Raw genomic sequence first — 16,866 nt, forward strand, 5'->3', positions numbered from 1 at the left:
AAAAATGAACGCCCACTCTCTTGGAGGAATCACCAAATCTAGAACGCTGTAAACTAGGAAGTGGAAACGCTGCAAATGATTCTCGCGTTCTTCCAACTCTATGATTCTACAGTTGGTAATGTTGACCAATCATCGCAAGGGATGTACGTTGGACAAGGCCACTGCCTTTATTCTGACCAATTAGAAGGAGCGGTTTACGGAGGGGCGGTAAACGCCTCAGCTGTGTGGTTGGCAGCGTGTGCTGTCTTTGTGACATGCCAACCAAGATGGCGGTGGAGGAGCTGACCGCGTTGGAGAAATGTCTCGGGCTAAAGGCAGGAAAGTACAGCAGCCGTGCCCTCGGGAGCAGCAAGGTGAGCTCGCACGGGCGCAGAGAACTCTTATGTATGAGACTATTGATGGTCTTATGTTATAAATCCGGCGAGTTCGGGGGAAGACAGCAGTCAGACCCTTCTATGTAACGCTTTCAGGTGGTGGCAATCTGTATAGATAGAGTAAGGACAGCTGTCAAGCAATGGACTCCTGAAACACTTATATCGCCTGTCCTTATGGCCGAGGGCATTTCAATAGGAGTTTGAGAGAAAAAAAATGATATATGCCCCACTTGCTGTGTAAACGCTGGCCTTGGCATAATGTGATCATGTGACTGGTACAGTCACTTCTGCCAGTTTAACCAACTACTATTTCTTGTATATGGTTAAATTAATAGTCTGAAATCGCATGACCTGATACTGAGGTCCTGATCACATCGCTAGATGTGGCCATATGGATTACATTAGCCGTACGAAAGCACAAAACGTTTCTATTTGGCTTCTGCGCAATATTCGTGTGTATACTGCAAAAAAAAAAAAAAAAACAGTATGAAATATTGTAGTTACACTATTCCAAAAAAATGGTATCCAGTTAAAAAAAAGTCAAATTTTTTTTGTTTTAACATGAGAGCTCATGGGTGATGAATGCCACTGTGTGACATCCATCACAGGCCTCCGTTAAACGTATACGTTGTAAACCTCCAATAACGTAACTGTCCATATCACTGGAGATGCAGCCAGAGTCCAGAGCAGAGCATCAAAATTCAGAGAGCGCCCGTAGTCCAGCCAGGACCTCGCCTCTACTGCCCCACCACTTCCTTAAAGTGCACATCTCCAAATGTGTCTGTCCTCTTTCCCCCACCTGCTGGTGAGTTGCCTCTACTGCCACTTGCAGAAGGACCTAGATAGCGGGTGCAAAGTTCTCTCCCTCAGCAACAGGAAGCAGGGCACTCGCTGGTTCTCGAATCTTCTCTCTCTGCAGGCATTGGCATCTCATGCAAACATTTGGGGGACTCTGACAATTTTATCTCCACCAACTGGACAGTTATCACTGGAGCTTCCCTGGGTGGAGATAAGGCAGTCTCGGTCCCTCAAATGGTTGAAACTGTAAGACGCCGATGACAGTGGAAAGAGCGGATCGGAGAGATGTAGTTTCCTATCCTGATTACATATGACTCTCTATGGAACCAGTGCATAGGCGAATACAGATGACTCCATACCCTATAAGCTACCCCTACAAGAGGCATCCGTACATATCGAACAGTCACCCGCATTTGTATAGGAGCACGGTCTGCAAATTAAAAAAAATAAATAAATAACATTTCCTATTTTTTGCGGGTCATTTCTACGGCCCAGACACTTACCCGTAAATATACAGGAAGGTGTATGTGGGCCATAGAAATGCATGGATCCGTATTTTGATACCCAATTACGGATCCGTAATTGCGGATCAAAAGGACGGTTATGTGCATGAGGCCTAAGTGATAATAAAGAGCATGAGTAACACCTTTTTATAAGTGATCACACAAGTGGGATAAAAAGATGAGTACGGGCACAACTCAAGTTGAATTTAAAAAAAAACGATTAAAGTGATATGATGATGAACAAAAACTTCTGCCCGGCTTTGAACCAGGGACCTTTCTCATGTAAGGCTAATGTGAGACCCTGATATTCAATACTCCTTGACAGTGTTCTATAAACTTTCCAACTAGTAAGTCAGTTAAGCACTCACTCTATTAGGCCTAATTCACATGACCGTGTTCGGTCATTGATATACAGTCCGCATGTCGGCAGTATTTCCAGGGCCAAAAACCTTGCAGGGGGCCAAGTTCCTAGCATCATAGTCGTGTATAACGCTAGGTGTCCCTGCCTCTCCGCGGAACTACTTACTGTCTCGTGCTAAAAACATGATTACAGTACGGGACAGTTTTCCCGCAGCGAGGCAGGGACTTCTGGCATCGTACATAACTATGATGCTAGTACTGTTCCTTTCTGCACTGTGTTCGGGCCGGGAAATACTAAAGACATGCGGACCGTATATCACGGACCAAACACGGTCGTGTGAATTAGGCCTTTGTCTCCCACCGGCTCGAGCCAGAAAGAGACAGTCGGTCACGGTGTTGGTTGCGGGTCAGGTACCGCCAGGTGAACACTCCACTTCTGGCTGCTGCTTGTGGTGGGACTCGCCAATCACAGCCCCGCTTGCAGCTTTCCCATTTAGAGCGGGAGTGCTGCTAGCGGGGCTGTTATTGGGGAGTCCCACACACTCCCTCCACCCCTACCAGGTCCCCCACTGGTCTCGGCCTATTGTGAGGTAAGGTGACCGGTCCCCACCCGACCTCAGTCAGACAGAGAGCCTTTCCCCATTGCACTGCGCAAGTGCGCATGTAAATTATGGTGCATGTGCAGTGCACATTTTCTGTGGGGATTCAGGGGAAGTGAAAAAAAATCCCGAACGGTGTTTTTTTCTGCCGGACACTACGGATGGCAGAAAAAAAACACACTAGTTTTTTACGAACTGTCTGTAAATTTACGGACGGTTGGCAACCCTGACACAAAGGCCAGCTTTCCACCGCGTTTCCTCCTCTTTTGTTCAAGGGCGGACAAATTTTTCTAAAGGCCATCTGTCACCAGACAAATCCCTTGTCCGTGGCTGCATCCACACCCTTCAATCTTCTGCAGGCAGGAGTAAGGCATGGGGCACACGATCGTGTCAGTAATCACGGTCCATGACTACGGGCACGGACAGCCGTCTGCATTTGCGGGCCTTGCTGGTAGCACGGTCCGTAAAATTATAAAATAGGACGTCCTGTTTTTTGCAGAAGGTTTCTACGGCACGAACACCTTCCCGTAAATATACGGGAAGGTGTCCGTCGACCATAAAAATGAATTACGGACAAAATCTACGGTCGCGTGCATGAGGCCTAACAGCAGTCTCGTGAGCCCGCCCATAGGTTTCTCCTTGGTAGGCCATCTTTCAGATTTTATTATAAACGTATTTTTCTTTTTATTTCTCGGCAGATTCCTGTCCTTCAGACCAATAAGGGTCCCATCTTTGCAGGCCTTGCCACCATTGCTTCCCATTTAGCTACGCAGGCCAAGAAAGAGGAACTCTTGGGTGTTTCTATTGAAGAGAAGGCAATTGTGCAGCAATGGCTGGAATACCGAACCACACACATCGACAGATTAACCTCCAGGGAAGAGGTCAGAACTGCACTCAAGGTCAGAAATGAGAATTTATTTCATGTTATGTTTTGTGTTCTATTAGAATTGTCCGTCCATTGGGTTTTTGTTGCTTGTATAAATGGAAGCGGATAAAGAATTTCAGACACCTCAATTGGGGTCATTTAGTTGAAGCTTTGGTTACCTAATAGTGGAGGGATCTTCTTTATGTGCCAATACAATACAATATAATACAATACAATATAATACAATACAACAGCTGCTAATACAAGGAACAGGTAAGTATGTTGCGTTTTACTATGGGCTTTACAATGAGTCTGACACACTAGCGACTACGGAAGTCTTCTGAGGGCTTGACCATGGAGGTGGTTTTATATATGTGACCAGAGTAGAACGTTGCTTACCTCTGAAAACCCTTGTTATGTGGGGCTAGTGCCACCGTCTCATGTTAAAATTGAGGAAGGGGTACTAATTCTATTTTCTGAAAGGCTAAACATGCTCCTGTAGCCAAGCAGTCCATAATGCTGCTTTACTAGTGCCTCTGCTGAGCGATCTTGTATATATAATGTATAATGTATATGTTGACACAGAGCTTGCTGTGGTGACTTGCATTTTGGGAATTTTATGAAGCACTGTGCAGTTATCGAATAAAACTAGTAAGGAAAACTCGCTCTCCCAGAATGCAGTGCAGCAAGAAGCATTGCATTATAGGATCTGCCTGTCGACTGTTTCCTATAGCAACTATCAGAATTGTGAATTTGGGTGGTACATCAAGAACAGTACTAGATGCATAAAGAAGTGTATATAAAAAAAAAAAAAAAAAAATCGAACTTTTTTTTTTGTGTGTAGTTTGTAACTAGAAGTTGTCTGTCAGGTTTCACCCAGTAGCTCGGAGACAAGTGAGAATTAGAGCCTGCTATGGGGAAAGCTGCTGAAAAAAAAATGCAGAATACAAGTCTTATAATGGTCAGAAATTCTTACTCATGTACACACATATGACAGCTTATTCTGAAAAAGCATGGTGAACAGCAGCACACGTCTCCCAAGGCTGCTGTTCACCACGCTTTTTCTGAAGATTACATTACGTCAGACTGGGTTTGTCTGATCTTACAGCGTGACACCGCTCCTGATATCAGGATTTGTGCTGCTTCAAATATTTTCTTTTTTAGCTTATTCTGAAGTCACCTGAAAAGTTATGTACACTTTCAGTTCTCTCAAAGTTAACTTAGGTGAACTAAGGGAAACGGGTAGACAGACTAAATACATTCATTTAATAAAAAATATTTGCTAAAAAGAAGTGTGCGTAGTCTTTAAAATGTACCTAATTTTTCAGGTGGCTTTTTAGAATAAGCGTACGAGAGTACTTAAGGAATAACTAACTGTTTCTGGTCATTATATGATTTTGTATTCTGCATTTTTTTATTTTTTTTTAGCAGTTTTCCCTTCTGCAGGCTCGATCTCTAAGAGCTTATTCAGACGAATGAGTGCAAACTCGGACATGAAAAATGGCAGTTTTTCACGTCCGAGTTGCACCTGTGCGGGACCCGTTTTCACGGATCCCTCATAGTCTATCAGGGGATCCATGAAAACAGAAGAAAATAGGACATGTTCTATTTTTCAACGGCTGCTTCACACGGTCCATTAAAACAACGGGCTTGTGAACGGACCCATTGAAATAAATGTGTCCGTGTGGTGGCCGTTGTTTTAACGGCTGTCTCGCGGTTTCGTTTACCCTGAGCTACTGGGTGGGGCAGTAATGCGCAGCTGTGAATCCAGCACTGGGGTAAAATGTAACACTAAAGCCGGATTCACACAAGCGTGTTCAGTCCGTGATATACGGTCCGTATGTCGGCCGCATTTCCCGGACTGAACACACTGCAGGGAGCCGGGCTCCTAGCATCATAGTTATCTATGACGCTACGAGTCCCTGCCTCGTTGCGGGAAAACTGTCCTGTACTGTAATCCTGTTTTCAGTACGGGACAGTTTTCCGCAGCAAGGCAGTGACACGTAGCGTCATAGATAACTATGATGCTAGGAGCCCGGCTCCCTGCAGTGTGTTCAGTTCGGGAAATGCGGCCGACATACGGACCGTATATCACGGACTGAACACGCTCGTGTGTGGGGCTCCTTGCTAAAAGTTGCTGCAGCTCTCTCTATCCCTGCTCCTTCCTCCTCCTTCACTTACCATTCCATAGACTTCTATGGGCAGTTGTAACCTGATCCTTCAGTGAGCGGAGTCAGTCTTGTCTTGAGGAGACGGATTTTAGCAGTAAATTTAGTATGAGTTAGGCTGGGTTCACACAACCTATTTTCAGACGTATACGAGGCGTATTATGCCTCGTTTTACGCCTGAAAATAGGGCTACAATACGTCGGCAAACATCTGCCCATTCATTTGAATGGGTTTGCCGACGTACTGTGCAGACAACCTGTAATTTACGTGTCGTCGTTTGACAGCTGTAAAACGACGACGCGTAAAAATACAGCCTCGTCAAAAGAAGTGCAGGACACTTCTTTGGACGTTTTTAGAGCCGTTTTCTCATAGACTCCAATGAAAAGAGCTCCAAAAACAGACGTAAAAAACGCCGCGAAAAATGTGAGTTGCTCAAAAAACGTCTGAAAATCAGGGGCTGTTTTCCCTTGAAAACAGCTCCGTATTTTCAGACGTTTTTGGTCACTACGTGTGCACATACCCTCAGTTGTTAGGAGGGAGAGGATAGGAGCCTAATAATTGGAGAACAAGGCTTTTTTTCTCTAAAGATACATTTAAAAAAAATATTATTCGCTTGTACTATTGATTAATGACTATTGCTGAAGAGTTAGTGACCATTTAATTTTTCTCTGTGATGGCACTGAAGGAGAATTCAACACTTGCTGCCAGGTTCCACTGCAGATTACAGCAGACTGCTGGGGGGGGGGGGGGGTATACCCTGTGATCATCTAATTGTTGGGGGACCCTTTTAAGCAAACAACCCCTTTAACTGTTGACTTGTTTTCAATGAATTCATTGGCTGTGGTTGAAGGAGTAAGTTGCATTTGGAACTGTTGAAATACAAATCAAATAGATTTTCATACCAATAGCCGCAAAGAAACCAATTGTTTTATTTACAAAATGATTTCTACAAGTAGTGAAAGGTATTGTGTGGTAACATAACATTCTAGTAATTCATTGTGTTTAAAGGAACAGTGTCATTTATTTTTATTTTTTTTAATTAATGTTTTTTTATTTAATAAAATATATTGACTATTACATTTTTCACACACAAAGTTTTGTTTTTTTTGACACTTTCTTACTGTACTGGGGGCTGCCATGTTTTATTTCATGTGTGTATGTGTCTCTTAACGACACATACACAGATGGAATACGGCAGCTACAGGGCATAGGACACAATGAACGTGAGCCGTTCATTGCACCTGGCTCTGTACTGTGCAGCCGCAGTTCAGAGTCACACAGCAGGGAAGCTGCTTTGTAGGGAGATAGCAGGCGCCATTATGAGGACTGGCTGCACTGCAGGTAAGGTGTGTCTGTGTCTGTCTGTCCCTCTCTCTCACAGACGCCCGCTCTCGTGACCCCCCCCCCCCCCCCCCGACGCTAGATGTATTGTGTGTGCGGACTGTGATCGGGTGAGGAGGTGAGGTATCCGTTAGCAGGAGGTCGGGTAGGAGACTGTCAGCAGCAGATGGTTATTCTTATCACAGAGTGGTGTGACAGTCTCCTCCACTGCGGAGGAGACTGTCAGCAAGATTGTATGGTGACGCTGGAGGAGACTGTGAGCAGGATGGAGGGATAAAGACATTTAGCAGGCAGGAGAGGCATGTATAATGTGCAAAAAAAAACGTGTCAAATACACGCCATGTGAACCTGTGAACTGAAAAGTCATTCACTTCACTTTCATCATTCTAAGGGTATGTTCGCACGCAGTGTTTTCAGCCGTTTTTCGGGCCGTAAACGTCCCGAAAAACGGCTGAAAAATCGGAAGCAGAAAGTCTACAAACGTCTGCCCGTTTCAATGGGAACTACGGCGTTCTGTTCTGACGGGACCATTTTTTACGCGCCCATTTTCCAAAAACGGCACGTAAAAAGACGCCCGCCAAAAAGAAGTGCATATCACTTCTTGGGACGTTTTTGGAGCGGTTTTACATTCTCTATAGAAAAACAGCTCCAAAAACGGCCGTAAAAAACGCGAGTTGGATTAAAAAAATGGCTGAAAATCAGGAGCTGTTTTCCCTTTTTGTTTAGTAAGCGTGTGAACATACCCTTACTAAAGCCAGAAAGACCCTTCTGGCCAGTAGCCCCATTTGAACCCCTGAGGACGCTACGTTCGTAGCGAAACATGTCGGGGGGGGCTTCTCTTCAATTTTTAATTCAATGTTCCATCGGCAGTCAGTGATACCTCCTGTTTAACTGTAACAATACAGCGTTTCTGCAGGCGCTGTCCTCACTCTGACACTTAGTCCGCACTGAGCGAGTGCTTTATAGCAACGTGTCAATCCGTCCTCTCACTGTCAGTGAACATTGGCGAACTTTTAAAAGTGTGTGTGTTTTCCTTGCATTGTCCTTTTAGGAATAATTAATAAAAGTTATATTTTAGCCTACACTAATGCAGCTAGCCGTAAAATAGGGCTTTTGTTTGCTTTAACAGCAAATATGTTTAAAATTTTGTGGTAACATACCCTTAGGCCTTATTCACACGAACGTATAATACGTCCGTGCTACACGTGTGATTTTCACGCACGTCGCATGGACCTGTGTTAATGAATGGGGCCGTTCAGACTGTCAGTGAATTTCATTCGGCGTATGTCCGCTGCTTGAAACTCATGACATGTCCTATATTTGCCCGTGTTTCGCGCTGCACGCACCCATTGAAGTCAATGGGTGCGTGCAAATCGCGCTCGGCACACGGAAGCACTTCCGGGTGCCGCGCGTGATTCACGCAACAGCAGTAAAATAAATGAATGAAAACAGAAAAGCACCACGTGCTTTTCTGTTTGGAAACATAAAACCAGAGTGTCATCATGATGCCGGCTGCGCGAAAATCACGCAGCCGCGCACCATATGCTGATGACATACGGAACTTTTGCGCGTGCAAAACGGACATGTCAGTGTGAATCCGGCCTTAGCCTTTTGGTGTGTCCTATAGCTTCTGCCAGCTGCATTTCAACAATCACACCCAAAATGGCAGCCGGACACTGCTTAGCAATTTGAAGACACCTTTTCCTGGCTTGTAGGGGGGGGGGGGGGTGAGATTCCCTCCCACATTTACGGTTGCTTTGCCTTATTCACCTTCCTGTAATTCTGGGAAGTGCTCCCTCTGGTTGCCAACATAGGAAAACATGTCAAATTATACCATATGGAAGAAAATAAAAATACAGCAAAAATTGTAAAAAAGACCTGCATCCATCAGTCCCGTGGACCTGACGGGTACAGTGTCAGTGGGGATCCACCTGTAATCTATCACATCTATGTTGTGAACCTTAGATGTGATGAATAACAAGTGGAACCTGCATGTCAGAGACACGCAGGACCCGCTGGCACTGAACCAGTGAACTTTGCGGACCTGACTGGAACAGGATTTAGTGCTACATACAGCTGCTCTGTATACAGAGCAGCTCCATCTAAAAAAGTAAGATTCATTTTAAATAAAAACTAAGTAAAAAGTTACACCAAACACACTGACCTGTTTATTAAAAAAAAAAAAAATGCCCATGAAAGGTGTACATAGCCTTTGACTTTCTTTTGCTACCTGTAGATAAGGTGTGTTTATGTAATATGTGATTGTTCAATGTGCGATTATTAGGTGCTCATTATTGATTTCTCTGTTACTATATTTTGTTTTCTAGGATCTAAATTCCTATTTGGAGGATAAAGTATACATGGCAGGAAATAAAATCACTTTGGCTGATATCTTAACTTATTACGGGTTGCATCCGATTATAGTAAGTATTTTTCAAGAAAAAATCTTATTTAAAGTAAACCTGTCACCTATTTTTTAAAAATGTTTGTGCTAGTTTTAATTTAATAAAGTTATCACATTTTGCAGTTCAAAGTTTGCGTTGTACATTTACGTAGCAAGTAGAATAGGCCAAGAATTAGCTTACCTTGCCGGGTAGTGGGTCTTTTGTAGCTGAATAACCTCCATTGCTGCTCGTCAGCCTCGGGACCCAAAGTGCCATCTTGAGGAATGTTAAATCGGCATTGGGCCCCAGTCACGTGTCGTTACTTCAGCGTGTATTTCCGCATGCTTTACGTGCCAAAACACACGCTAAAAACGCCTGTCTAAAGCTTCCAATTGACCTCAATGGGAAAATACGCCTTTCGTACATACGCTGCATTTTATTTATTTTTTCTTTACACGTGTGTAACTGAAGTAAGAATAGTGTAAAAGCGGCCTGTCAATTCTTGACTTGTTTTATGTATCGTGTATTCTTTTGCGTCTTCTGCCTCCCGTTGAACTCATGAAATAAATGCGTCCAAAAACAAATCAAAATCCACGTATTCAAAAACAATGTTTAAAGGATGCGCTTTTGACGTGTATTATGAATAATTTTTTTCAGCCTCCAAATTACGCCGTGTAAACATGACCTTAGTAAACATAACTGTAAAGGCCTCCTATTGGCACGTGGAAACATCAGCGTTGGGCCGGATTCACACAAGCGTACATAACAGCTCCGTGTGTCAGCAGCATATGATGTGCGGCTGCGTGATTTTCGTGCAGCCGCCATCATTATGACACTCTGTTTGTAAACAGAAAAGCGCGTGGTGCTTTTCTGTTTTCATTCATAGTTTATACTGCTGTTGCGCGAATCAGGCGCGTCACACGGAAGTGGTTCCGTGTGCTGCGCGTGATTTTCACACACCCATTGACTTCAATGGGTGCGTGATGCGCGAGAAACGCACAAATATAGGACATGTCGTGAGTTTTACGCAGCGGACACATGCTGCGTAAAAATCACTGACTGTCTGAACAGCCCCATTGGCTAACATAGGTCCGTGCGAGGCGCGTGAAAATCACGCGCATTGCATGGACGTATATCACGTTTGTCTAAATAAGCCCTTAGGAACATAGGGGCCGATTTACCATTCAAAAGTTACATGTCGTGCTCCACATTTGGTAACTGTTTGAGGCATATTTTGCACCTCGCTCGATAAACGGGGCATATTTTAGATGAAAAGTAGGTATGGCCTAAAATGTGCAACATTGGCGCAAAAAGTTGGTCTAAAGTAAACTAAGTAAGAGGTGTCTAAAGATGAGCTACTGTGATAAAAATGTAGTCTAGTTCTTAGCTGTATAACTTTAAGACCGTATTAATAAATCCGCACCATTGTGTCCATGGCATTTAAACCTAACTTTTTAACTAATTCTTCTCCTGCCTACCTTCAGTACCTGTCCTCCCAGCTAATGCAATGACCCGAGCACCCCTAGGACTGGGACTCATATTCAGTCTTGGAATTTGAAAGCACACCGGCTTACTTGTATGGTGAATGTAAAATATGTTTCTGTGCTTGTGGCTCATAGATGATCAGGATGTTTATCACATTTACAGAATACAAACTGCACTCCGTCATCTGTAGACAAAACCAGGGTAATACCATGTGAAACTTGAATTTCCCTCCATAAAAATTTTGATTGCTCTTGACAGGAGGCAGGGCTATATTTCTAATTGAGATCCCTATGGTCTCTATTCCATCCTGTCAAAGAACAATCGAGCACATGCTGCCTCCCCACACCCACTTCCCCAGGTGGAGGATTACAAATATGGCCCTGTCTGCTGTAAATGGCAATCAAAATTTATTGGAATTTGAATGTAATTCTAAAATGTATTTTAGGCACTTTTAATAGACAGTACCGAGGTGCATTGTTACAAAGACAAAATAATGCATGGCATAACCCCCCCCCCATCAATAATAATACAATACACTATGCCCCGTGAAATTAATAACGCTGATACCACTAAAATAAGTAGCACAATACACGGTTCCCCCTGGAATAAATAATACTATACGTGGTTCTCGTGAAATAAATATTATATAATGTGCCCTGGAATAGATTAGTACCATACACTCTGCCCAATGAAATAAATAATTGTATACACTCTGCCCATTGAAATAAATACTATACACTGTGCCCCATAAATAAATGATAAAATACACTGTGCCCGTTAAAGAATAATACAATACACCGTGGCTGCTGAAATAATTCTATAAATGGTGCCCCTAGAAAAAAAATAATACGATACACTGTGCCTTCTAAAATAAATAATATACTACACGGTGCCCCCTGAAATAAACACCATACATGAAATAAAAAAAATCTATACACAGTGCCCCCTTAAAATGAGTGTCCCCACCCAAGTAAAAGATACGAACCTGTTCCCGCTCTGCCATCTAGAGATGGCAGCCTGGCCTCCTCTGCTGGCTCCTGCAGGGTGCAAACAACGCCTACATAAGGACGTGGATACAATTAAATCCGGGGGAAATTAAGTTGGGATCCTCCCCAGTTCGCAGAGCCGACTATTATTTTAACAACCAGTTTGGAAGAACTGGAGAGACCAGCCGAATCCCACTCCTAACTACAAGTCCCAGCATAACCTATTGATGAATAAATGCAGAGTAGAACCGCAGGACTCCCCTAGCCTAGGGCAGATGTATGGTCACCGGAGTAGGCGGTAGAGGAGGGCAGACTTCAGGATTTCTCAGCAGCTTGACTGCGCTGGGGATGGACTTCAGGGTGGGATATAGAGTGGCCATCTCTCCCATCAGTCAGCGCACACCTCAGCATGCAGAGAGAGAGGTCACGTGGGGGTGGGGGGTGCTGGAGGAGTCTACCGAGTAGGAACAAAAGGGGAGATTGCAAAAGCTGGGTGACATTTGCCAGATGTGCAGTCCGTCCCTGCCCATGTCCCTTATGGTCCTCTGGGCTGGTCTGCATAACTATCAGTGAACAGAGCTATTGTGCCTATTACATTGATGAACAGCATGGTCACGATACAGGAAGCCATTGACAGCTGGGGAGAAGAGGCATTAGAACACGCAAATAGGGGGATCTGAGCGGTAAATGTACAGCAACGTTTTGTCATTTAGCTCTGTTTACTGTTAAGGTTTCCACTTGCCATTAGCGCTATAGCAGGTATATTTAACAGCGCTCTTCTTGCCATTAGCGCTATAGCAGGTATATTTAACAGCGCTCTTCTTGCCATTAGCGCTATAGCAGGTATATTTAACAGCGCTCTTCTTGCCATTAGCGCTATATCGGGTATATGTAACAGCGCTCTTCTTGCCATTAGCGCTATATCGGGTATATGTAACAGCGCTCTTCTTGTCATTAGCGCTATATCAGGTACATTTAACAGCGCTCTTCTTGCCATTAGCGCTATATCGGGTATATGTAACAGCGCTCTTCTTGCCATTAGCGCTATATCGGGTATATGTAACAGCGCTCTTCTTGCCATTAGCGCTATAGCAGGTATATTTAACAGCGCTCTTCTTGCCATTAGCGCTATATCGGGTATATTTAACAGCGCTCTTCTTGCCATTAGCGCTATAGCAGGTATATTTAACAGCGCTCTTCTTGCCATTAGCGCTATAGCAGGTATATTTAACAGCGCTCTTCTTGCCATTAGCGCTATATCGGGTATATGTAACAGCGCTCTTCTTGCCATTAGCGCTATATCGGGTATATGTAACAGCGCTCTTCTTGTCATTAGCGCTATATCAGGTACATTTAACAGCGCTCTTCTTGCCATTAGCGCTATATCGGGTATATGTAACAGCGCTCTTCTTGCCATTAGCGCTATATCGGGTATATGTAACAGCGCTCTTCTTGCCATTAGCGCTATATCGGGTATATGTAACAGCGCTCTTCTTGCCATTAGCGCTATATCGGGTATATGTAACAGCGCTCTTCTTGCCATTAGCGCTATATCAGGTATATTTAACAGCGCTCTTCTTGCCATTAGCGCTATATCAGGTATATTTAACAGCGCTCTTCTTGCCATTAGCGCTATATCGGGTATATGTAACAGCGCTCTTCTTGCCATTAGCGCTATAGCAGGTATATTTAACAGCGCTCTTCTTGCCATTAGCGCTATATCGGGTATATGTAACAGCGCTCTTCTTGCCATTAGCGCTATATCGGGTATATGTAACAGCGCTCTTCTTGCCATTAGCGCTATAGCAGGTATATTTAACAGCGCTCTTCTTGCCATTAGCGCTATATCGGGTATATGTAACAGCGCTCTTCTTGCCATTAGCGCTATAGCAGGTATATTTAACAGCGCTCTTCTTGCCATTCGCGCTATATCAGGTATATTTAACAGCGCTCTTCTTGCCATTAGCGCTATAGCAGGTATATTTAACAGCGCTCTTCTTGCCATTCGCGCTATATCAGGTATATTTAACAGCGCTCTTCTTGCCATTAGCGCTATAGCAGGTATATTTAACAGCGCTCTTCTTGCCATTAGCGCTATAGCAGGTATATGTAACAGCGCTCTTCTTGCCATTAGCGCTATAGCAGGTATATTTAACAGCGCTCTTCTTGCCATTCGCGCTATATCAGGTATATTTAACAGCGCTCTTCTTGCCATTAGCGCTATAGCAGGTATATGTAACAGCGCTCTTCTTGCCATTAGCGCTATAGCAGGTATATTTAACAGCGCTCTTCTTGCCATTAGCGCTATATCGGGTATATGTAACAGCGCTCTTCTTGCCATTAGCGCTATAGCAGGTATATTTAACAGCGCTCTTCTTGCCATTCGCGCTATATCAGGTATATTTAACAGCTCTCTTCTTGCCATTAGCGCTATAGCAGGTATATTTAACAGCGCTCTTCTTGCCATTCGCGCTATATCAGGTATATTTAACAGCGCTCTTCTTGCCATTAGCGCTATAGCAGGTATATTTAACAGCGCTCTTCTTGCCATTAGCGCTATAGCAGGTATATTTAACAGCGCTCTTCTTGCCATTAGCGCTATAGCAGGTATATGTAACAGCGCTCTTCTTGCCATTAGCGCTATATCAGGTATATTTAACAGCGCTCTTCTTGCCATTAGCGCTATAGCAGGTATATGTAACAGCGCTCTTCTTGCCATTAGCGCTATATCAGGTATATTTAACAGCGCTCTTCTTGCCATTAGCGCTATAGCAGGTATATGTAACAGCGCTCTTCTTGCCATTAGCGCTATAGCAGGTATATTTAACAGCGCTCTTCTTGCCATTCGCGCTATATCAGGTATATTTAACAGCGCTCTTCTTGCCATTAGCGCTATATCAGGTATATTTAACAGCGCTCTTCTTGCCATTAGCGCTATAGCAGGTATATGTAACAGCGCTCTTCTTGCCATTAGCGCTATAGCAGGTATATTTAACAGCGCTCTTCTTGCCATTCGCGCTATATCAGGTATATTTAACAGCGCTCTTCTTGCCATTAGCGCTATATCAGGTATATTTAACAGCGCTCTTCTTGCTATTAAATGTAAAAGTCCATTGGGTGTCAGTTGGGATTCCAGCATAAGTCATATTGAACCATCAGATTTCGCTGGAATCCTTTTGAAAACCGGTTCCTCATACCTCGGTCATTATTAGAAGCCATAATGCTAGTGTAAATAGCCTTGTAAAAAGCATGGTTTTACAAATGGAGTCCGCCTTTTAATGTAGTGCACAACTTTCTTGGCGGAGTTCATATTTTATTTTTTATTTTTTTTATTTCCAGGCTGACCTTTCAATCCAGGAAAAGGAGAATTACATCAATGTGTCTCGTTGGTTCAGTCATATACAGCATTACCCAGGCGTTCGTCAGCATCTCCCAAGCCTGGTCTTCATTAAGAACAGAATCTATAATAATATCCACTAGCTAATCAGCTCCCAACTGCAGGCACAGATGTGTTTTCCCCTTCCTCATTTATGTCCATACCTCATTTGTATATGGCAAGCGTAAGGCTCAGTTCACATCTGCGCCGGGGGCTCTGTTCCAGTCCAAAATGCTGGAAAAAAGATTGACACCATGATGAAAAACCAAGGGTACCCATTAAAGTCAATGGGTTTCGTTGGTGTCTGTCATGCAATGGATCTGGCACTTATGTTTTTTCCGTTCTGCCCCTGTGACGTAGCAGAACAACGGAAACCGGAACTCCTATGTGAACAAAGCCTGAAGTATTTTTAAAACATTTAAGACCACAACACCATTTTCTTATTTATTTTAAACCGTTTAGCTTCTGTAAATTCAACAGAATGCAGAAAAAAAATATACTTCATCGTTGTATTATGTTTAACCTAGATGATGTAACAATTTGTTTTAGTGTTGCAGTTTTTGTCTGTTTTTATAAAACACTGTGCCAATAAAGAGAGGCAAAGATGTCTGTTGGTGAGTGTTTTTTTTTGGTTTTTTTTCTTAAAAACGACATGATCTCACTAGAGAGATCCTATCATGCTATCCTATATTTCTTTTTTATTTCTCCGTGCCAGGCTGCTTTCTAGCTCGACTCCATTATTGCCAAGCTGCGATATATAACTAGATCTTCGCTCCTGTGCATACATGGAGTTTGAGGTAGTTTGAAACACACCTCCTGCCTCCTCATTGGTTAAGATTGCTGCTCTGTCCCTCCCTACTGCAGCTATGCCTCTTCAGATTGTCTGTGGTGTAAACACAAGTCTATTACAAGCTCACCAGGAAGTCGGTGCATCACAGCAAAGGCACAGTGATTTTTAACCCCTTCCCCCTGCTTGCATTCTGGGCCCTAATGACCAAGCCATTTTTTAAGTTTTTCCATCGTCCCATTCGAAGAGCTATAACTATTTTATTATTCCGCCGATGCAGTTGTATGAGGGCTTGTTTTTTGCGGGAAGACTTGTAGTTTTTATTGGTACCATTTTGGAGTAGATGAGACTTTTTGATCACTTTTTATCACATTTTTTTTAAAGTCAGGATTAACAGAAAACAGCAATTTTTCCATTGTTTTTTATTTTATTGTTACAGAGTTCACCGTGCGGGTTAAATAATGTAACTGCTTTATAATCTGGGTCGTTACGGACGCGGCGATACCAAATATGTGTAACTTTTTTGCTTTATTGTGTTTTTTTAATAGTAAAGCATTTTGTAAGGGGAAAAAGTGTGTTTTTCATTTTTTTTTAATTTACTTTATTAAACTTTTTTTTTTACTTGTCATACTAGGGGACTTCACTATGCGATCCTCCGATCGCTATTATAATACACTGCAATACTTTTGTATTGCAGTGTATTACTGCCTGTCCGTTTAAAACGGACAGGCATCTGCTAGGTCATGCCTCTGGCATAGCCTAGCAGGCATTCATTACAGGCAGACCTGGGGGCCTTTATTAGGCCCCCGGCTGCCATCGGAGACACTGACACTCGGCGAT

General features: G+C 43.4%; 1 protein-coding gene across 1 annotated transcript; it reads left to right on the forward strand.

Moving 5' to 3' along the window:
* Window positions 1–183: 183 nt before the first annotated feature.
* On the forward strand, window positions 184–15,846 carry EEF1E1 (eukaryotic translation elongation factor 1 epsilon 1). Its single transcript, XM_075828440.1, has 4 exons — window positions 184–353; window positions 3,333–3,533; window positions 9,336–9,431; window positions 15,203–15,846. The coding sequence occupies exons 1-4, from the start codon at window positions 255–257 to the stop codon at window positions 15,341–15,343; spliced, it is 537 nt and encodes a 178-aa protein (XP_075684555.1). The 5' UTR covers window positions 184–254; the 3' UTR covers window positions 15,344–15,846.
* The last annotated feature ends 1,020 nt before the right edge of the window (window positions 15,847–16,866 follow it).

The sequence above is a fragment of the Rhinoderma darwinii genome, chromosome 5 (genome assembly GCF_050947455.1).
Source record: "Rhinoderma darwinii isolate aRhiDar2 chromosome 5, aRhiDar2.hap1, whole genome shotgun sequence".
Lineage (NCBI taxonomy): Eukaryota > Metazoa > Chordata > Amphibia > Anura > Rhinodermatidae > Rhinoderma > Rhinoderma darwinii.